A 20,794-nucleotide genomic window follows, 5' to 3' on the forward strand; every position below is an offset into this window, starting at 1 on the left:
TCCACCCCCCCTGCCATGGCCAGGGACACCCTACCCTAGGGCAGGCTGCACACAGCCTCAGCCAGCCTGGCCTCAAACACCTCCAGCCATGGGGCCTCAACCACCTCCCTGGGCAACCCATTCCAGCCTCTCACCACTCTCCTGCTCAGGAACTTCCTCCTCACCTCCAGCCTCACTCTCCCTACCTCCAGCTTTGCTCCATTCCCCCACTCCTGCCACTCCCTCACACCCGAGGAACTCCCTCACCCTCCCGCCCTCCCCGCAGGCCTCTCAGCTCTGGCTGCGCACGCAGACGGTGCCCGATCTCCGCCTGCTCTCCTCCCACACCCTCCAGGCGCCGCTCCCAGCCGCTGCACACCGCAGCGGGCACCTGGCCGGGGCTCCGCCGGCGCCGCCCTCCCTCCCTCCCGCTCGGGGCTCCGCCGCCGCCGCCCTCCCTCCCGCCCGCTCGGGGCTCCGCCGGCGCCGCCCTCCCTCCCTCCCGCTCGGGGCTCCGCCGGCGCCGCCCTCCCTCCCTCCCTCCGTCCGTCCCGCTCGGGGCTCCGCCGGCGCCGCCCTCCCTCCCGCCCGGGCCCCGCCGCGTTCCCGCCGCCGCGGTGGCTGCCGGGAGGGCCGCGGTGCCCGCCGGGACGGGCCGAGCGCTGCGGGGTGCGCTGCGCCCGCGGCTGGCACTGCGCGCCCGGGGCCTGCCGCTGCTCTCGGGCTCCTTCCCCTCCGCCACCCTCGCGGCCCGGGACGCTCCGCTCTGCCTCGCAGGTGGCCCAGGATGGCCGAGAGACCGGAGGACCTGAACCTGCCCAACGCCGTCATCACCCGCATCATCAAGGAGGCGGTGGGTGCCGGCCCGGGGCCTCCGCCGCGGCGGCTGGGCGCGATCCGGGGCGGGGGTTAACGGCCACGGGGTGCGGGGTCCTGGGAGCGCCGAGCGGCTCTGGCCGAGCTGCCCCCGCAAAGGTTCGCTTTCAGCCGTTTGGTTGCCCCAGAAGGAGCCCGGGACGGCGGCGGTGGCGGTGGCGGCGGCGGCGGCTGCCGGCCCCTGTCGTGGTGTCCGAGATGTGTCCCCGGTGTGGGTGTTAGGGTGCCGCGAAAACGTGTGAGGAGTGCCATAGCGATGGGATGAGTTGTCCAGAGGCGGCGGCCAGACCTGCTGCAGGAGTCCCTTGGCTCCTGTGTAGCTTCTCGGGTTGGGAGAACAAACTGCGGCTGCTTCTCAGCTACTGTCACAGCAGCTCCGGCAGGACCTGAGATCCGCGTTTGGTTTCGTGGCATCACAGAAGGGTTTAGCTTGGAAGGGACCTTAAAGACCATCCAGATCCGTAGGCAGGGACACCTCCCATCAGCACAGCTTGCTCAAGGTCTCGTTCAGCCTGGTCAGGGAGGTTGTGGAGCACAGAAGCACCCAACGTGATCGAAGATCACGTTGGGTGCTTCTGTGCTCCACAACCTCCCTGGGAAACCTGTGCCAGTGTCTCACCACCCTCAACCTGTGCCAGTGTCTCACCACCCTCACTCTCAACAGCATCTCCACTCTCCTCTCTCCCAGCTCCAAGCCATTATCCCTCATCCTATCATTCCCAGCCATCCTGGAGCCCGTTCAGGGAAGCAGCTCTTAAAGTCTCCCTGCAGCCTTCTCTTCTCCACGCTGAACAGCCCCAACTGCCCCCACGGAGGAGGTTCTCCAACCCTTCCAGTTGTGCTGAGCCTCCCTGAATGCTGTAACAGAGCTGACACCTCAGCTAGCCAAGGTTAAGTTATGCTTCTGGCAGCAGCTGATCGAGGTTGGATTTGTTTTTCAGCTTCCTGATGGGGTGAATATCTCCAAAGAGGCTCGGAGTGCCATATCCCGGGCAGCAAGTGTCTTTGTGCTTTATGCCACCTCATGGTAAGAGTTGGTTGCAGGTGGTACCCAGTGCAGCTCTGCTGGCTGGGTCTGAAGATGTCTTTTGCCAGTGTTTGCTTCCATATTGTGTTGTTTTCGTTGACAAGAGACCTTTAGGATCGTTGAGTCCAATCGCTAACTCTGCCAAGGCTGGTGCTAAACCGTGGCCCTTGGCACCACATCTCTGCCTCTCTGAAACACCTCCAGGGATGGGCATTTAGGCACTTTGCTGGGCAGCCTGTGCCAGTCTTTGACAGCCCTTTCAGTGAAGAAGTTTCTTCTAAAGCCAAACTTACACCTCCCCTGCAGCCACTTCCTCTCATCCTGTCACTTCTGCTCCTTGGGAGGAGAGACCAACCACCACCTGGGTCCTGCCTCCTTTCAGTGAGCTGGAGAGCCCAAAAGTCTCCCCTCAGCCTCCTTTTCTCCATGCTGAACAACCCCAGTTCCCTCAGCCTCTCCTCACAAGACCTGTGTGTTCTGTGGAGAAATAAAACAACCCTTAGTGTAGGCCAGGCAGCTACAGCTGGATTTGAGCTGCCCTTATCCTGTGAGGAAGGCAGCTTGGCTCTACACAGAGATGTCCCAACCCCACTGGGGACAAGAGAGGTCCCAAACTGCCATTGGTCTTAGAAAATGTCTGTGTGGGCTTTGCTGGCAAGGCAGGAGCACTCTGCTCACATTCCAGGCCTCTCACCACCTAGGGCAAGGCTGAGCCAAGCTTGAGTCAGCCTTGGAGCTGGTCACAGAGGATCCTGGAATGTCTTTGGGGTGGGTATGTCCTGGATAGCTCAGCGTATGCCAGGCAGGCAGTCACTGTGCTGGGGTTATGTCCTCACATGGCTCTGTGGGGTTGACACAGCCAACAGTCAGATTTTCTCCTTCTCCCCCAGTTCAGAATAGGTCCAGGCAGGCAGAAGACTAATATGGGAAAGCAGCAGCAAGAGCCAGTGTGAGCAGTAAGGTATCTTAAGCTGCTGCTGGTAGAATCAGAGAATCATTTTGGTTGGAAAAGACCTTTTTAAGATCACTGAGTCCAACCATTCTCTACCTCTGCCAAGGCTGGTGCTAACACATGCCCTCAGCACCACATCTCTGTGTCTTTAAAACCCCTCCAAGGATGGGGGTTCAACCAGTTCCACTGTTTGGGAATCCCTTCAGTGAAGAAGTCTCTTTAATGTCCAGCCTAAACCTCCTCATGCTCAACTTGAGGCTGTTCCCTCTTCTAATAGAGTAGTGGAATTGTTTCAGTTAGAAAAGCCCTTCAAGATCAGCAACACCACCTTGGCCATTAAACCATGTCCCACAGTGCCATGTCTGTCACTTGTCATAGAATCACTGAGCTTGGAAAAGACCTTCAAGATCCAGCTATGTCTCTGCCAAGACATATCCCCCAAGCACCACATCTGCAAGGCTTTTAAACCCCTCCAGAGATGGGGACTCCACCACCTCCCTGGGCAGCCTGAGCCAGTGTCTGAGAACCCTTTCAGTGAAAAGCCTTTTCCAGTTCCTGGTCAAAAGATGGCAGTGAGCACATTTTGTCTCTTCTTGGGCTTGGAGCACATGGCAGAGTCCATAAAGGTGGAGAAAATTGTTACTGTGGGCACACAGTGCCAGGCCTGCTGGGGAGCACCTGCCTGGCATCTCCTCTCCAGGTGGTTCCCAGAGGAGCAGCAGCTGCAGGCAGCCCTCTACAGAGCAGAGCAGTCTTTGTCCTATCACTTGTTCCTTGGGAGAAGAGACCAATCCCTGCTCTGCTTCAGCCTCCTCCTAGGGAGCTGTAGAGAGCAACGAGGTCTCCTCTCAGCCTCCTGCAGACTAAACAACCCTCAGCTGCTCCTCCCCAGCCCTGTTCTCCAGACCCTTCCCCAGCTTTGTTGCCTTTCTCTGGACCCACTGCAGCCCCTCAGTGTCTGTCTTGCAGTGAGTCAATCACTTCCTGGCGATTTAAACCTCTCAGAAGTTTAGGAGATGGCTTTTTTTTCCCCTCAAGCTGTTTATACCTTACCAAAGAAGCCTAAACTGCTGACAGCTCCCAAGTAACTCTCCTTTCCTCCTTCTTTTTTGCCCAGTGCAAATAACTTTGCCATGAAGGGGAAGAGGAAGACGCTGAACGCTGGCGATGTCCTCTCTGCCATGGAGGAGATGGAGTTCCAGAGATTCGTAGCCCCTCTGAAGGAGTCACTGGAAGGTATCATCCACACTTCATGTCCAGGGAGCCTAGTGAGCACCTCCAGCACTGGACAAGCAACACTTACTTGCCTGTCTTGTTTCTCTTCTCTTTGCCCAGCCTCCTACACTGCAGTTTGCCTGGGGAATAAATAATGTGCACCTTAACGGGCCTGGGATAACATTGAGGATTGGGAAACTGAGGAGGAATTGGGAAAGTCTCACCTGCTCTCACCCCCCTAGCATGTTTAAGGAAGGCCCTGGGTGCTGCCTCTAATGCCAACTCCTGCGTCCTTTTCAGCAGTTTTCTGCTGAAACTTAACCTGATTTCCCATGGAGCTGCTCAGCACAGCTCAGACAATAGGGTGAGTTGTTGCTCTCTGAGTTCACTGCTCCCTTGTAAGCCTGGAGAGCCAGTGGACCTTGGACTTCAGCCACTGTCCTGTTCCTGCCATGGAGACACCAGCTGGCAGTTTGTCAGTGCCCTCTCTTTGTCTTTTGTAGTTTACAGACGTGAGCAGAAAGGGAAGAAAGAAGCGAGAAAAGATAAGGACAAGAAGACAGACTCAGAGGAGCAAGATAAGAGCCGAGAGGAGGAGAATGATGATGACGACGAGAGGATGGAGGAGGAAGAGCAAAATGATGAGGAGGAGGTGGACAACTGAGCCTGCTGAGGCATGCAGAGGGGCTGGGTGTTGTTTGGAGAGCTGTAAATGAGCCTTGCTGTGTTCCCTCATCTTTCCAGTAGAGCTTCAGGCTGTGCCTCCGCAGCCTTTTTGGCTTTGACCTGTACATAGAGGACTTCTGCTCACACTCTCCTGGAGGAAGGTGTCCTCCCAGCTCACAGGGCTTGCCACTGCTTCTGGGCAGTCTGGGCTTTTTATACTGGGTTGGCTGTGAAAGAGAGAGGAAGAACCATCAGGTGCTCAGTACAGAAGCAGCCAGAAGAGAAACTGGAACAAGCTCCTTAAACCGAGTCACGAGCTGGATCCAACATCATTATTAACCCTCTGGGGTTTAGAACCTACACGATGGTGTTGGCAGGCTGGGAAGCTGAACACTGAAGCTTTTAATCCAAGTGATTTGGGGTTTTACTTTGTTTTCTTGCATTCTGGCTGTGCCTTCTCTTCCTGCTCCAGCTGTGACAGTCATCCTATGTCCTTCAGCCATGCCAGCTGTGTGCAGCTGTACGAGGAGCTGTGGGCTGCTTGGCTGACTCTTGCCCAAGTCAACCTAAGTGAGGAAGATCGCAGCACTGGATGTAAATTAGATACCCATAGAGCTTGGTGTGTGTCTTGAAAGGCATGAGAGGTCCTTCTTTGGCCTCTGACAGTCATTCCAGAGAGGTAGGCAGGCCCCAAGAGGTTGATGATGAGGGGAGGCTCCTTCATAGGGCCAGCCTCAGACTCCTGGTTTGCAGAATGGCTGCTGCCAGAAGGTTGGGCTGAAAGCAGCTGTTTGTGTTCCTAGGGCTGGCTCAGTTTGTTCTGTTATACTTGAACTGGTGGTTCTGATGCCTTCCCTTTCTCTTCTCTGAGGAAGTATCTATTAGCTAAGCTCCCTTGGTGGGGAAAAATGCTTTAGTGTTTGATCTTTTGTAACACTGAACACCTAACTCTGAGCTTAACCAAGGGCTGGCAAAGGAATCCTGAGGAGAGCTTTGGGGCCATTTCAGTAAGCCCCACAAGTCTGGCTGCTGCGCAGTTTTACCATGGCCCTTTGTTAACCAAAACCTTGCTGCCCTGCCCTCCTCCTCTTGCAGCTTTTCCCACACAGCAGCCCAGCTCCTGGAAGGAGCTGAATCAACAGAAACCTTCTGCTGACTAATATTTGTGGTGTGCAGTCAGTGACAGATGAAAAGACCAAGGTGCCAACAGGCTGCCTGAGGCTCCCAGTAACTAAAAAGCCTCCTCCTAGCTCTTCCTCTTCTCTTTTTCCTCTTCTGGTACATATCTGGGGTGCACATTTGGGATGGGAACAGTATCTAAATAAAAGGCAGATTTTTTGTACAGAAATGGAGTCTTTTGCTGATTGTGGTTGCCTGGGCACATGTCTTGAGTGTGCAGCCACGGTGGAAACTTCACCAGAAGATGTTTATGGAGCAGCTGATGGCAAAATGAGGCTGGAGGCAGCTGCAATCCAGCCTTTGTGTGAGGAGAGCAAGGAGACAGGCAAGAACTGGAGAGCTGGGGTTGCTCAGCCTGGAGAAGAGACCCTGTGGTGCTTGAAGGAGGCCAAACAGGCTGGGGACAGAGTAGGGGCTGTTGGGACAAGAGAAAGGATAATGGCTTGAAACTGGAAGAGGGAGATTGAGGCTGGAGAGAAGGGAGAAATGTTTGAGACTGAGGGTGGGGGAGCCTGGCCCAGGTTGCCCAGGGAGGTGGCAGATGCCCCATTCCTAGAACTATTCCAGGACTCTGAGCAACCTGCTCCAGCTGCAGATGCCTGCAGGGGGAGTGACTAAATGGCCTTTAAAGGTCTCTTCAACCCAAACCAGTCTCAGATTCCGTAATTTCCAGTTCCTGGAGGAGTGGGGCTCAGGGCTGGGGTTTGTGTGCCGCAGCAGGCCAAGGAACCGAGGTGTGGGTGCTGCAGAGCCCCAGGTGACAAACCCCATCTGTATCTCCTGCCAGTGCCAAGGGCACACTGTGCCACCAGGCCTGCAGTGGGGCTCCAGCTGCCCCCAACCTGGCAGCACTCCCAGAGCCCTGCCCCATATCCTCCACTACTCAAAAGCACTGCTCCAGTCCCCCAGCACCCCAAAACCTGGCTCCAAGTCCCCATGCAGTGCACCAAAACCCAGCTGTATGGCCCCACAGCACCCCAAAGTCTGCCTCCTGCCCCACCTCATACCCCAAAACCCTGCTCCATGCCTCCTGGCCCTGCTCCAGTGCTCTTCCATCACCCCCAGCTGTTGTCTGTGCACCTCTAGCACCCCAAAGCTGTGCCCCATACCCTTCAGCAACCAAAACCCCATCTGTGTGACCCTCCAGCACTTCAAAACCTGGCTTCACGTCCCCGTGAGATGCACCCCAAAACCGGACTGCATGCTCTCCCAGCATCCCAATGCCCTGCCCCAGCCTGCTCCCAGCACCTCAACACCATGCTGCAGCCAATTCCCTGCACCCCCATCTTCTGAGCAGCGCAAAAACACCCTCCTAACACCCTCAGCACCCCAAAACCTTGCTCCAGCTCCCTCCAACACCCCCATCCCTGCTCCACGCCCTCTCAGCACCTCAAAACCTGACTCTAGGTCCCTCTACAGCACCCCTAAACTGAATTGCACGGCCCCGCAGCACCCCAAAGCGCTCCTCCAACCTCCCCATCTCCGCTCCAGCCCCAACAGCCTCCCAAACCCCTCCTCCGGGTTCGCGCACCCCACAAGCCGCCCTCTCATCTTCCCCACCCCCTCCGCCGCCTCCTGCCCGTTCCCGCGCTGCGCCGCGCGAGACTTCCCGCCTCCGTCCCTGGGCGGGCGCGGTTATGTTAATGAGGGGGCGGGGCTATGTAAATCACCAGGGCCCGGAGCAGAGGGACGCGGCGGGCGGTGAGTGCCGGGGGCCGGGGTCGGGAACCGAGAGGGGAGCAGAACCGGGGCCAACGCCTTGCCTCCGGTCCCACCCCGGTGCCCGACCCCGGCTTTCCGTAGGAGCTTCCCGGAAGATCGGGATGACTCCAGGGTCCGGGAACTGGGGCAGGGAAGGAGGAAGGGCAGCCCTCGGTAGCACGGCAAGGACAGCCCCGGGTCTGTGTTCGGTTACCGTGGCAAGGCTGGCACCGAGCAGCGCTGAGCCCCTTCTTTTCCCACCCGCAGCAGCCAGCCCCTTTCCCAGATCCCAGCCGGAAGATGAACTCTTCCGTGACCTCCTGAGCTCGGTTAATGATGGCTAATTAAGGCGCTGTTAATTACAGCTCTGCTGTATCCCTGGGGGGGGTTGTTTTCCTCGGCAGCTCTGCCATCTGGGCAGCCTGGGGGTCTCCAGGGCCATGGTCACAGAGCCACAGAACTGTTTGAGCTGGAGAAGCCTCTGCCGTCATCGAGGCCAACCATCACCTTCAGACCACCGTGGGCCTTAAGCCGTGTCCCCAGGTGCCATGCCGTGTCCCACGGGGTGGGACTGTGTCCCCTTCCATGTCCCAGAACGCTGGGAAGCAGCTTCCCAGGGCAGGGTGGTGGTGAGCCGGCAGCTGAAGCAGCCCTTGGCAGCTGATCTTGGCATGGGCTGTGCCTGGCTGCAGCCTGGCCACCAGCTGTGCCTCGTCTGTGCCCGTCTGAAGGGACAGCAGCCCCTGCGAGCCTCTCTGCTCCCCCTCGATCGTACCGAAGCCCCCAGGGCATGGGCAGGCTGAGGGGGCAGGGTTTGGGTGCCGTGGGTTGGGCTGAGCAATGTTGGCATGGAGGAGCAAAGGTGAAGCCACTCCGTGCCAGGGCCGGTGGCTGGGCAGGGCTGAGGCTCCGGTGTGCGGGAAGCAAGGGGCTCAGGGAGGACAGCTTGGGCCTTGGAGGTGGAGAAGGAAGCTCCAGCAGGAGCCCTGCGGGGATCCCGGGGACAGCAGCCCAGCCCCAGGCGCTGGAGCAGCTCTGCCGCGGGGACTGACTGACAGAACTGGAGCAGCTCGGCCTGGAGGAGAGAAGGCTCCAGGGAGACCTCAGAGCTGCCCTGCAGCATCGGGAGGAGACCTGCAGCAGGCTGGGGAGGGACTGCTCAGAGGGGCTGTGGGGACAGGCTGAGGGCAGTGGTTTGGAGGTGCAGCAGGGCAGGGCTAGGTTGGACATCAGGAGGGAGCTGTGCACAGTGAGGGTGGGGAGAGGCTGGCACAGGCTGCACAGTGGAGACCCCATCCCTGGAGACGTTCGAGGTGAGACTTGCTGCGTCCCTGATCAGCCTGCTGTGGGTGGGGGTGTCCCTGCTGCCTGCAAGGACGAGATGCCCTTTGAGGTGCAGTCTGTGCACCTGTGTGCTCTGGGGCTGTGCTGCAAGGTCCCCTTGTCACCTGTGTGCTCTGGGGCTGTGCTGCAAGGTCCCCCTGTCACCTGTGTGCTCTGGGGCTCCAGTGCAAGGTCCCCCTGTCACCTGTGTGCTCTGGGGCTCCAGTGCAAGGTCCCCTGTCACCTGTGTGCTCTGGGGCTGTGCTGCAAGGTCCCCCTGTCGCCTGTGTGCTCTGGGGCTGTGCTGCAAGGTCCCCCTGTCACCTGTGTGCTCTGGGGCTGTGCTGCAAGGTCCCCTGTCACCTGTGTGCTCTGGGGCTGTGCTGCAAGGTCCCCTTGTCACCTGTGTGCTCTGGGGCTGTGCTGCAAGGTCCCCCCTGTCACCTGTGTGCTCTGGGGCTGTGCTGCAAGGTCCCCCTGTCACCTGTGTGCTCTGGGGCTGTGCTGCAAGGTCCCCCTGTCACCTGTGTGCTCTGGGGCTGTGCTGCAAGGTCCCCCTGCCTTCTGTGTGCTCTGGGGCTGTGCTGCAAGGTCCCCTTGTCACCTGTGTGCTCTGGGGCTGTGCTGCAAGGTCCCCCTGTCACCTGTGTGCTCTGGGGCTGTGCTGCAAGGTCCCCTGTCACCTGTGTGCTCTGGGGCTGTGCTGCAAGGTCCCCTTGTCACCTGTGTGCTCTGGGGCTGTGCTGCAAGGTCCCCCTGTCACCTGTGTGCTCTGGGGCTGTGCTGCAAGGTCCCCCTGTCACCTGTGTGCTCTGGGGCTGTGCTGCAAGGTCCCCCTGTCACCTGTGTGCTCTGGGGCTGTGCTGCAAGGTCCCCCTGCCTTCTGTGTGCTCTGGGGCTGTGCTGCAAGGTCCCCCTCTCACCTGTGTGCTCTGGGGCTCCAGTGCAAGGTCCTCCTGTCACCTGTGTGCTCTGGGGCTCCAGTGCAAGGTCCCCTTGTCACCTGTGTGCTCTGGGGCTGTGCTGCAAGGTCCCCCTGTCACCTGTGTGCTCTGGGGCTGTGCTGCAAGGTCCCCCTTGTCACCTGTGTGCTCTGGGGCTGTGCTGCAAGGTCCCCTGTCACCTGTGTGCTCTGGGGCTGTGCTGCAAGGTCCCCCTGTCACCTGTGTGCTCTGGGGCTGTGCTGCAAGGTCCCCCTGTCACCTGTGTGCTCTGGGGCTGTGCTGCAAGGTCCCCCTGCCACCTGTGTGCTCTGGGGCTGTGCTGCAAGGTCCCCTTGTCACCTATGTGCTCTGGGGCTGTGCTGCAAGGTCCCCTGTCACCTGTGTGCTCTGGGGCTGTGCTGCAAGGTCCCCTTGTCACCTGTGTGCTCTGGGGCTGTGCTGCAAGGTCTCCTTGTCACCTGTGTGCTCTGGGGCTGTGCTGCAAGGTCCCCTTGTCACCTGTGTGCTCTGGGGCTGTGCTGCAAGGTCCCCTTGTCACCTGTGTGCTCTGGGGCTGTGCTGCAAGGTCTCCTTGTCACCTGTGTGCTCTGGGGCTGTGCTGCAAGGTCCCCCTGTCACCTGTGTGCTGCAAGGTCCCCTTGTCACAGCTCTCGCAGCCTGTGCTCTGCATGCCCCAGCTGTGGGGCAGCTGTGGGGCAGCTGTGGCTGTAGGGCCCTGGTGGCCACGTCCAGCCTGGTGTGCTCTGGGGGTGAGAGGAGCCTGGGGCTGGTTGCAGCTGCTGCACGTAGGGCTGGAGAGGCTCCCCAGGCTTTGCACAGGGGAGTGCTCCCCTGGGCCCACCCAGCCCTGCCTTTATCTTGGCTCTGCAACTCCGAGGGGTGCCCATCTGCTGCTTCCCCGGGGGCACAGAGTCTGGAGCTGTGGCCTCTATCTGTCCCACACAGTGCCAGGTGCCTCTGCACCCACCCCTTCCCTCCTCCCCTTCCTCCTGGGGGATTAGCAGCTTAAGGCCTTGGTTTGGATTCTCGAGGTGGAGCTGGTTCACTGAGCCCTTTGTTCTCCATCGATGCCTGCCCGGAGCCCTGCCCGGAGCCATGCCCAGAGCCCTGCCCAGAGCCCTGCCCGGAGCCCTGCCTGGAGCCCTGCCTGGAGCTGCCAACCCCATTTTACCCAATGGCTGTCCCCTTCCCTGCCACTAAGGGCTGTGGTGACATTGTTCCAGGGCTAAAAATGCCCTGTCAAGTGATGCTGTGACACTGCCAGTGTGCCAGTCAGCTGCTCTGAGCACCCCCCAAGCCCCACCCGAGTTTTCAATGGTGTTTGTAGCAGCCAGGAGGTGCCTTTCCCCCCCATGCCCAGCAGAGGTGACTGCCAGGGGTGTGAGAGACTCAGCTCCAGCCCTAGACTGATCATGGTGCCCCTACAAGTGCCCTGCACGCAGGGGTGGCCTGGTTCAGACAGAGGATTTGGCTCAGCATTAGAGTGTCTCAAGAGTCTTGAGTGTACAAATGGGTGAACACCTCCCACCAAAGCCTCTGCAGAAGGATGGAGCTGCCCAGCTGCACTGCTGGCTGGTGGCATGGGTGCCAGTGACAGAGCTTCTACCCTGGACTGTGCCCTGGGATGCTCTGAGCTGTGTCTGCTCTCCAGAGAGGATTACTGCTGGGGAATCCCACTTGGGATGGGACTGAGGACAGCAGAGATGCTGCCCCAAGAGGAGTCCCATCCTTGTGTCTGCTGTCTCCCCAGGGAAGCCCAGGGTGGAGAGGAGGAATCCAACTTGCTCTTGGCAGAAGCCCATCTCCAGCTCTCCTCCCACCTGCCTCCCTCTGACTTCAGCTCTCAAAACAAAATCTGTGCCCTCCAGGAGGGCTTTGCTGTTTGTCTGGCAGGGCACCCTGGCACCTCTGTGCACGGTGCCAGTGGCACACAGCCAGCAGAGCTCCCTGCAGCTGCTGTCTCGGGCAGCCCTGCTACAGCTGCACTTCCCAGCAGCCCCAGCCTGGCCTGGGCTTATCTGCCCAGCAGAGTGGGCAGCAGGGGCAGGGAGAGGAATCTGCTCCTCTGCTGTGCTCTGCTGAGACCTCCCTGCAGTGCTGGGGCAGCTCTGGAGCCCTCAGCACAGACAGGGATGTGTGGGAGCAGGGCCAGAGGAGGCCACAGCAGTGCTGGCAGGGCTGGAAGGGCTCTGCTGTGAGGCCAGGCTGGGGGAGTTGGGGGTGTTCAGCCTGGAGAGGAGAAGGCTGCAGGGAGACCTTTGGTGGCCTTGCAGTGCCTCAAGGGCTGATCAGAGAGCTGGGGACAGGCTCTTGAGCAGGGCCTGTGGTGACAGCTGAGGGTTTGAAACTAAAAGCTGGAGATTGAGAGTGGAGAGAAGGGAGAAATGTCTGACACTGAGGGTGGGGAGAGCCTGGCCCAGGCTGCCCAGAGAGGTGGTAAATGCCCCAGCCCTAGAACCATTTCAGGTCAGGTTGTTTGGGGTTCTGGGCATGCTGATGGTAGTGAAGTGTGCTCTTGCCCAGGGCAGGGGCTTGGACTGGATGTCCAGAGAAGGGCAGCAAGGCTGGGGAGGGGCCTGGAACACAAACCCTATGAGGAGAGGCTGAGGGAGCTGGGGGGGTGCAACCTGCAGCAGAGGAGGCTCAGGGCAGAGCTCATTGCTGTCTGCAGCTGCCTGCAGGGAGGCTGTAGCCAGGTGGGGTTGGGCTCTGCTGCCAGGCAGCCAGGGACAGAACAAGGGGACACAGTCTCAAGCTGTGCCAGGGCAGGTCTAGGCTGGCTGTGAGGAGGAAGTTGTTGGCAGAGAGAGTGATTGGCATTGGAGTGGGCTGCCCAGGGAGGTGGTGGAGTCTCTGTGGCTGGAGGTGTTCAAGAAAAGCCTGGCTGGGGCACTTAGTGCCATGGTCTGGTTGACTGGACAGGGCTGGGTGCTAGGTTGGACTGGATGATCTTGGAGGTCTCTTCCACCCTGGTTGATTCTATGATGTTTGAGGCCTCTTCCAACCCAAACCATTCTGTGATTGAGCAAATTCAGGTGACTCAAGCCCTCCCCACCTGGCTGCTAGAAAGCTGCTGGCACTGCTAGAGCAGCTGAAGCAGAGGGAGCCTCAGCAGGGTGCTTGTGTGGAGCCCTGAGAAGGTGCTTCTGCTGCAGGAGGACACCAGTGGCTGTCAGCTGTGGGCTGGGGGCTTTGTGGGGGAGGTGGCATCATCCCTGGTTGTGGAATGCTGTGCTGTGTGTGTCCTGCACCCAGCACCAGGGAGGGTTGGGATGGATCTGCCTAGACTGTGGCTGCCTGGGGCAGGATAGGGACAGTCCTGCAGTGGCAGCCTGGAACTCAGCCCCTCTTGCCTGTGCCAATCACAGCAGCCAACCAGGACACTTTGGTGTTTCAGAGTCTCCTTCCACAGCCTGTTGGTGAAGACCCAAGATGCAGGCAGACTCCATTCTCCACAGTGGCTACTTCCACCCAGTGCTGCGCTCCTGGCAGTGCACCACAACCACCTTTGATGCCTCCAACCTCATCTACCCCATTTTTGTCACGTGAGTGAGCCCTGGATCCCTGGCTTAGGGGTGGGCCAAGCTCAGACTGCCTGTCTTAGGCGCTCCCTAAGCTCTTGGACAGGCTCCAGTTCCCTGTAGGCAAGCCTGAGTTGGGAGCTTCCTTCTCACACCGAGTCCTCACACCTCTGTCCCATCCACCCTCACAGCGACAGCCCTGATGCAGTGGAGCCAATCCCCAGCCTCCCTGGACAAGCCAGGTAAGAGCCCAGCCCCACCAGCCTCTGTGCCAGCTGCTGCCATTGCCCAGGCCCAAGCAGAGTTGCTGAATGGCCTGAGATGAGCATGAGCCAGGGGTGATGCTTCCAGTCCTCTCCAGTCCTGCCTTGGGAATCCCTGGCATCAGGCAGCACAAAAGTGTTCAACTACTAAGGGAGTGGAGGGAATCATACTGGGAATGCTGGGAACATACCAGTACTGGCAGGGATGTGCCAGGGTCTGGGGATGTGCCAGAGCTCTCACACAGCAGTTGGAAGCAAATGTGGTTCCCAGCAGCAGCCAGGAAAACTCTGCCAGGCTGTGGGCTCCTGTCCCGCCTTCGATCTGGCTGGGCTGGCAGCTCCTGTCTTGTGCTGCTCCATCAGCAGGGCTGTGGGCAGAGCAGCCCCAGGGGGTGGTCCTGTGGGGGAGGTGGCCCTGGATCTGCAACAAGGACACTGAGATAAGGGCTCAGAGGGCAGGGCACGCAGAGTGGCCATGCTGGGGAGATAAGGCCCCTGTAGTCCCAGATAAGCTGCTGGATTGTTCCTCCCAGCGTTCAGGCAACACCTCCCCTGTGCCTCCAGCTACTGCTTGCTGGGGATGCTTGGGGATGCTGCATCACTCCAGTCACAGCTCTCGAAGCACAGAGCAGCTCCCAAAGTACAGAACAGCTCCCAAGACTCAGAGCAGCTCCCAAGACTCAGAGCAGCTCCCAAGACTCAGAGCAGCTCCCAAGACTCAGAGCAGCTCCCAAGACTCAGAGCAGCTCCCAAGACTCAGAGTAGCTCTCAAGTCACAGAACAGCTCCCAAGACACAGAGTAGCTCCCAAGACTCAGCGCAGCTCCCAAGACTCAGAGCAGCTCCCAAGACTCAGAGCAGCTCTCAAGTCACAGAACAGCTCCCAAGACTCAGCGCAGCTCCCAAGACTCAGCGCAGCTCCCAAGACTCAGAGCAGCTCCCAAGACACAGAGCAGCTCCCAAGACACAGAGCAGCTCCCAAGACTCAGAGCAGCTCCCAAGACTCAGAGCAGCTCCCAAGACTCAGAGCAGCTCCCAAGACACAGAGCAGCTCTCAAGTCACAGAGCAGCTCTCAAGACTCAGCGCAGCTCCCAAGACACAGAGCAGCTCCCAAGACTCAGAGTAGCTCCCAAGACACAGAGCAGCTCCCAAGTCACAGAGCAGCTCCCAAGACTCAGAGCAGCTCCCAAGACTCAGAGCAGCTCTCAAGTCACAGAGCAGCTCCCAAGACTCAGAGCAGCTCCCAAGACTCAGAGCAGCTCCCAAGACTCAGAGCAGCTCCCAAGACACAGAGCAGCTCCCGAGGCACAGAACAGCTCCCCCCACAGAGCAGCTCTGCAGGCCTGGGTGCCTGGCAGCCTCCTCACTGTGCTCTTCTCAGGTATGGAGTCAACAAGCTGGAGGGGATGCTGCGTCCCCTCGTCAGGGACGGCCTGAAGTGTGTGCTCATCTTCGGGGTGCCCAGCAAGGTCCACAAGGTCAGTGTGTGCCGTGGTGGCAAGGGGCAGTGTGGGGCCAGAGAGGTCAAGGAGGGGCAATTCAGGGTCTCTGAGTGTGCTGGCTCCCTGCTCCGCAGAGCAGGATGGGGAGGGGAGACTGTAGTGACACCCAGAAAGCTCCTGGAGCTCTTGCAGGTGGCACTGAGACCTGCACTCAGTGCTCAGGGCTGCTGCTCCATTCCCTTTTCCGTCGCTGGTGGCCACAGCAGGGGCTCAGCGTTCAGAAAACGTCCCCGGGTGGAACTGCAGCGGCGGAGGCGCTGCTGGGAAGCCCTCGGCTGTGTGTGCTCAGACATTTCCCTTCTCACAGGACGAGAGGGGCTCTGCTGCTGATGCAGAGGACACTCCTGCCATCCAGGCCATCAGGAAGATCCACTCCACCTTCCCAGAGCTGCTCATTGCCTGTGACGTCTGCTTGTGCCCTTACACCTCCCACGGGCACTGCGGTGAGCACAGCCTGGGCTGCTCTTCAGCCATTTCCATGGCACTGGCAGTCTCCAGGGGTTGGCCATGTGCTGCTGAAGGGCTCCATGTGCTGCTGAGGGCCTCCATGTGCTGCTGGTGTGTAGCCAGCTCCTGCCCAAAGGCTTGGTTCCCCAAGACTGGTGCAGTTCAGCCTGGGAGAGCTCTCCTGGGTTTTGACAGTGAAGTGGGAGGCAGAGGTGGTTAAGGCACCCACTCCCTGCTCATCTGAGTCTGTCTGAGTACCCATCTGTGTCCTCCATCTCTACCTTCCTTTCCTGGGAGCTCCCACCCGTTGTGTCCAGTCCAGTCAGGGCAGTGTCACTGCTCTCCTGGTCCTTACTTGGTGCTCTCAACATGTTCCTACATCCTGCAAGAAGGATGGAGACTGTTTACAGAGGCCTGTGGTGACAGGATCAGGAGCAATGGTTTCAAACTGGAGAAGAGTAGATTTAGGTTGGATGTTAGGAACAGGTTCTGCAGCATGAGGGTGCTGGAACATTGCAACAGGTTGCCCAGAGATGGATTTGAGATGTTCAAGGTGAGGCTCAGAGGGCTCCGAGCAACCTGCTCCAGTGGAGGATGTCCCTGCCAAGTGCAGGGGTTTGGACTGGATGAGCTTTGGAGCTCCCTTCCAGCCCAGGCCGTTCTGTGACTGTTCCCCACTGTCACTCTGAGCATGCAGCAAGAACCACTGTAGGGATGGGAGAACCCTCCCCTAACCCAGGGTTCTCTCCTAGGCATCCTGCGGGAAGATGGCACCATCCAGAACGAGCTCAGCTGCCAGCGGCTGGCAGAAGTGGCCCTGGCCTATGCCAGAGCAGGTAGGAGCCTCATGGCAGCAGTACCCAAGCCTGACCCTCAAGCCTTGTGCCCTCTCGCTCCCAGTGGGCCCAAAGGCAAACTGGGCCTGGCTCCAACTGGCAGTGCTTTGGCTCCCCCTGTGCTCCCCACGCTGGCCCAGCAGAGCCACCAGCCCTGGGGTCACATCCTGCTGGGGTACAGCTACAGCCTGGGGTGCCTCCTGCCACCTCTGCTCCCTCCCTGCAGGCTGCCACATCGTGGCCCCCTCAGACATGATGGACGGGCGCATCGCGGCCATGAAGAAGGCTCTGATCTCCAGTGACCTGGGCAACAAGGTGAGCTGGGTGGGCATCTGGGGGTGCCACAGGTGCCAGTGACCTCCACAAGGAGGCTGCAGCACCACAGGACCTGGGCAGGCGTTGGGAGAAGCAAACCCCACCTTGCCCAGGATGTTCCAAAGGCACTGCCCTGCCCCCGGGCACACAGGAAGGGAATCTCCTTGGCTGGACCTGGGGACAGCAAGGTGCCAGGCCTCTGGCAGGGGAAGGAGGAGTAGGAAATGCTACTGCTCTGTGCTGGTGAGGCCTCACCAGTGTCCAGTTCTGGGCTCCCCAGCTTGAGAAGGACAAAGAACTACTGGAGTGAGTCCGGCAGAGAGCCACTGAGATGCTGAGGGCCCTGGAACAGCTCTCGTGAGGAGAGGCTGAGGCTGCTTAGCCTGGGGAAGGGGAGGCTGAGGGGGATCTTGTGCATGCTTACAACTATCCAAGGGGTGGGTGGCAGGAGGATGGGGCCAGACTCTGCTCAGTGGTCCCCAGTGACAGGGCAAGAGGCAATGGGCACAAACTTCAACAGAGGAAGTTCCATCTGAACACGAGGAAGAGCTTCTTTACTGTGAGGGTGGCAGAGCCCCGGAGCAGGCTGCCCGCAGAGGTGATGGAGTCTCCATCTCTGGAGACTTTCAAGGCCCTCCTGTGTGACCTGCCCTGGGTGATCCTGCTCTGCTGGGGAGTTGGACTTAGTGATCTTCAGAGGAGCCTTCCAAGCCCTGCCAGTCTGTGACAAGAGGGGTGGGAGGGAATGGCTCCTGCCCTGGTGCCAGGGCGCAGCACCCAGCTTGTGGCTCTCATGGCTCTGCTCTCCTCTGCAGGTCTCGGTGATGAGCTACAGTGCCAAGTTTGCTTCATGCTTCTATGGGCCCTTCAGGTGGGTGTCCCTCAGCCAGGAGTGTCCCCATCCGGGGCTGGCCAGGCCAGGACATGTTCCCCCATGACAGTTCCTTGAGAACAGGCCTTGGCCAGAGCCCAGGCCACGGCTGAAACCCTGCTGATGGCTGTGGAGTGCTCCCCTCACACTTCCCAGTGCAAAAGGGAGACCTGTACCTTGCTTAGGAGAGGCTGGCTGGGGGGAATATCACCTTGGGTGATCTGTCCCATCCCTGCACCCCTCTGGGTGCTGGCAGCAAGGCAAGCAGAGAGCAGGGGAGTTGCAGGAGCCAGTGCTGGCCCAAAGGGGACCTGCAGGTGCAAGCCTCGGTGCAGCCAGCTGGTGAAGGCCTCATCCCAGGCACATCCTGACCCCAGCAGGGTGTCCCTGAGGGACCTGCCTCAGCAAAGAGAGAAAGGGAAATGTCTGCTGATTTCCCCCAGACCCTGGGCATGGAGAGGGCATGGAGAGGGCAGCAGGTGTGGAAGTACAGCCCCCGGGGACAGCCTGGGCCCAGCACACTTCCCAGAGCAGTCCCGGGGCAGCTCAGCAGAGCTCCAGCTCCCTTTCCCGGGGCTGGGGGCTCAGGTGCTCCCCCTCGCGTTCCTGAGGCCGTGCAAGGCGAAAGCCATCCTGGTCCTCATGCGCTGCCCTCTGCCCTGCCCACCCCAGGGACGCTGCCCTGTCCAAGCCTGCCTTCGGGGACCGGCGGTGCTACCAGCTGCCCCCGGGCGCCAGGGGCCTGGCCCTGCGTGCTGTGGTGAGTGAGCCTGGGGCCGGGGGGGCTGCGGGCACTGGAGAACCATCGCAGGGTGCCCCGGGCACAAACATTTCACAGCATCACAGTATCACAGTATCATCAGGGCTGGAAGAGACCTCACAGATCATCAAGTCCAACCCTTTAGCACAGAGCTCAAGGCCAGACCATGGCACCAAGTGCCACGTCCAGTCCTGCCTTGGACAGCTCCAGGGACGGCGACTCCACCACCTCCCCGGGCAGCCCATTCCAGTGCCCAATGACTCTCTCAGGGAAGAACTTTCTCCTCACCTCCAGCCTAAATCTCCCCTGGCACAGCCTGAGACTGTGTCCTCTTGTTCTGGTGCTGGCCACCTGAGAGAAGAGAGCAACCTCCTCCTGGCCACAACCTCCCCTCAGGTAGTTGTAGACAGCAATAAGGTCACCCCTGAGCCTCCTCTTCTCCAGGCTAACCAATCCCAGCTCCCTCAGCCTCTCCTCGTAGGGCTGTGCTCAAGGCCTCTCCCCAGCCTCGTTGCCCTTCTCTGGACACGCTCAAGCATCTCAATGTCCCTCCTAAACTGGGGGGCCCAGAACTGAACACAGCACTCAAGGTGAGGTCTAACCAGTGCAGAGTCCAGGGGCAGAATGACCTCCCTGCTCCTGCTGGCCACACCATTCCTGATGCAGGCCAGGATGCCACTGGCTCTCTTGGCCACCTGGGCACACTGCTGGCTCATGTTCAGGCGGGTATCAATCAGCAGTTTACACCCTGCAGTGCAGCAGTTTGGGCAGACAAAGGTCAGGGGTGCTGGGAGCCCAAAGAGGACAAGGGTCATCTGCTTTGTGAGTGTCCAGAGGTTGGTGCCCAGCAACAGGGCAAGGGGCAATGGGCACAAACTGGCACCCAGGGGGTTCCATCTGAACAGCAGAAACTTGTTTGGTGTGAGGGTGCTGGAGGCCTGGAGCAGGCTGCCCAGAGAGGTTGTGGAGTCTCCTGCTCTGCAGAGCTTCCAACCCCCCCTTGGCCATTGTGCTCCTGGGCAAGCTGCTGTGGGTGCCCTGCTGGAGCAGAGGCTTGGACTGGATGCTCTCCAGAGGTCCCTTCCAGCCCTACCCTGCTGGGGTTCTGTGATTCCCTCTCCACAAGCAAGTAAAAGAGGAGGCACTTAAGGCTCCCAGGAGAGCTGCTCCCCAGTGTGGGCCCCAGGACTGTCCTGGAGCCTGTGATGAGCTCATACCCTGCTGTGGCTTGGGGAGATCAGTTCCAGGGCCTTGCAGCCCCCCGATCTCCCCAGGCCCCTCGTGTCTGGTGAGAGCAGTGTTGGCTCTCCCCCATCACAGCTCCCCAGGCCATTAATTCACCAAAGCCTGCTGGGGCGATCAGCCACCAGCTCAAGCCTGGGGAAAGCCAAGCCCAGGCTTGCTGGGAGTCGCTCCTGTGCCCTGAGCTGCCAGGGCCGCCTGTGTGCTCCCGACAGGACCGGGACGTGCGGGAGGGAGCAGACATGCTGATGGTGAAGCCAGGGATGCCCTACCTGGACCTCGTGAGGGACGTCAAGGACCGAGTAAGTCCCTTCCGTGCCAGCAAGGGCACAGCCTGTGCCAGCCTGGCTGTTGGAGGGCAGGGTGTGTGACCTCGGCGGGCACTGCTGGGAGGAGGGGGGTGCGGGTCACCGGGAGCAGTGTACTGCGCCGGCTGACCGCTGCCCCGCCGCTGCCCGCAGCACCGCACGCACCCGCTGGCCGTGTACCACGTCTCCGGAGAGTTCGCCATGCTGTGGCACGGGGCCCAGGCCGGGGCCTTCAGCCTGGAGGCCGCAGTGAAGGAGGCGATGACTGCCTTCAGGCGCGCAGGTGAGGCGGCGGGGCCGGGGCCTGCGCCATCCCCGCGCCCCTGTGCCCTCGCCCCGGCCGCGGCGGCTGCAGCGGCTGCAGCTGCTCCTCTCTCCGCAGGGGCCGATGCCATCATCACCTACTTCACGCCGCAGCTCCTGCGCTGGCTCAAGGAGGAGGCGGCGGCGGCGGCGGCGGCGGGACGGGCCTGAGGGCGGGGCTCCCGGTTAGGGGCGGGGCTCCCGGTTAGGGGCGGGGCGGACGGGGAGCGGCGCAGGTGGGTGGCGGCTGCGGGTGGGGGGCGGTCGGTACCGCGATACCTGCCCCGGGGCACCGGGAGCCCGGCCCGGCGAGTCTTGCTGCGCCCCACGGAGCCCCTTACACTGCGGCCGCGGGCCCGGCTGTGCCCCTTATACCCGCGCCAGCACCGCGGTACGGGCCCGGCTGTGCCCCTTATACCCGCGCCAGCACCGCGGGTACGGGCCCGGCTGTGCCCCTTATACCCCGCCCAGCACCGCGGGTACCTGCCCTGCTGCGCCCTGTACGCCCAGCCCAGTACCGCGGCACGGGCCCGGCTGTGCCCCTTATACCCCCCCAGCACCGCG

At 60.4% G+C, this 20,794-nt stretch overlaps 2 protein-coding genes across 3 annotated transcripts; both read left to right on the top strand.

The window, feature by feature from the left end:
- Nucleotides 1-617: 617 nt before the first annotated feature.
- On the top strand, nucleotides 618-6,063 carry POLE3 (DNA polymerase epsilon 3, accessory subunit). The gene is made up of 4 exons (XM_064171189.1): nucleotides 618-832; nucleotides 1,797-1,882; nucleotides 3,952-4,070; nucleotides 4,553-6,063. The coding sequence occupies exons 1-4, from the start codon at nucleotides 767-769 to the stop codon at nucleotides 4,711-4,713; spliced, it is 432 nt and encodes a 143-aa protein (XP_064027259.1). The 5' UTR covers nucleotides 618-766; the 3' UTR covers nucleotides 4,714-6,063.
- A 1,462-nt stretch (nucleotides 6,064-7,525) lies between these two features.
- On the top strand, nucleotides 7,526-20,417 carry ALAD (aminolevulinate dehydratase). Of its 2 annotated transcripts, none has more exons than XM_064170919.1 (12): nucleotides 7,526-7,595; nucleotides 13,260-13,407; nucleotides 13,575-13,625; nucleotides 15,028-15,124; nucleotides 15,456-15,591; nucleotides 16,348-16,431; nucleotides 16,658-16,746; nucleotides 17,562-17,617; nucleotides 18,290-18,377; nucleotides 19,835-19,921; nucleotides 20,081-20,210; nucleotides 20,310-20,417. In XM_064170919.1, exons 2-12 carry the CDS (start codon nucleotides 13,295-13,297, stop codon nucleotides 20,399-20,401), a joined length of 1,023 nt encoding a protein of 340 aa, XP_064026989.1. In that variant the 5' UTR covers nucleotides 7,526-7,595; nucleotides 13,260-13,294; the 3' UTR covers nucleotides 20,402-20,417. The 2 variants fall into 2 exon arrangements, with proteins under 2 accessions (XP_064026989.1, XP_064026990.1); XM_064170920.1 differs by lacking the exon at nucleotides 7,526-7,595 and adding an exon at nucleotides 8,016-8,138.
- The last annotated feature ends 377 nt before the right edge of the window (nucleotides 20,418-20,794 follow it).

The sequence above is a fragment of the Pogoniulus pusillus genome, chromosome 35 (assembly GCF_015220805.1).
Source record: "Pogoniulus pusillus isolate bPogPus1 chromosome 35, bPogPus1.pri, whole genome shotgun sequence".
NCBI lineage: Eukaryota > Metazoa > Chordata > Aves > Piciformes > Lybiidae > Pogoniulus > Pogoniulus pusillus.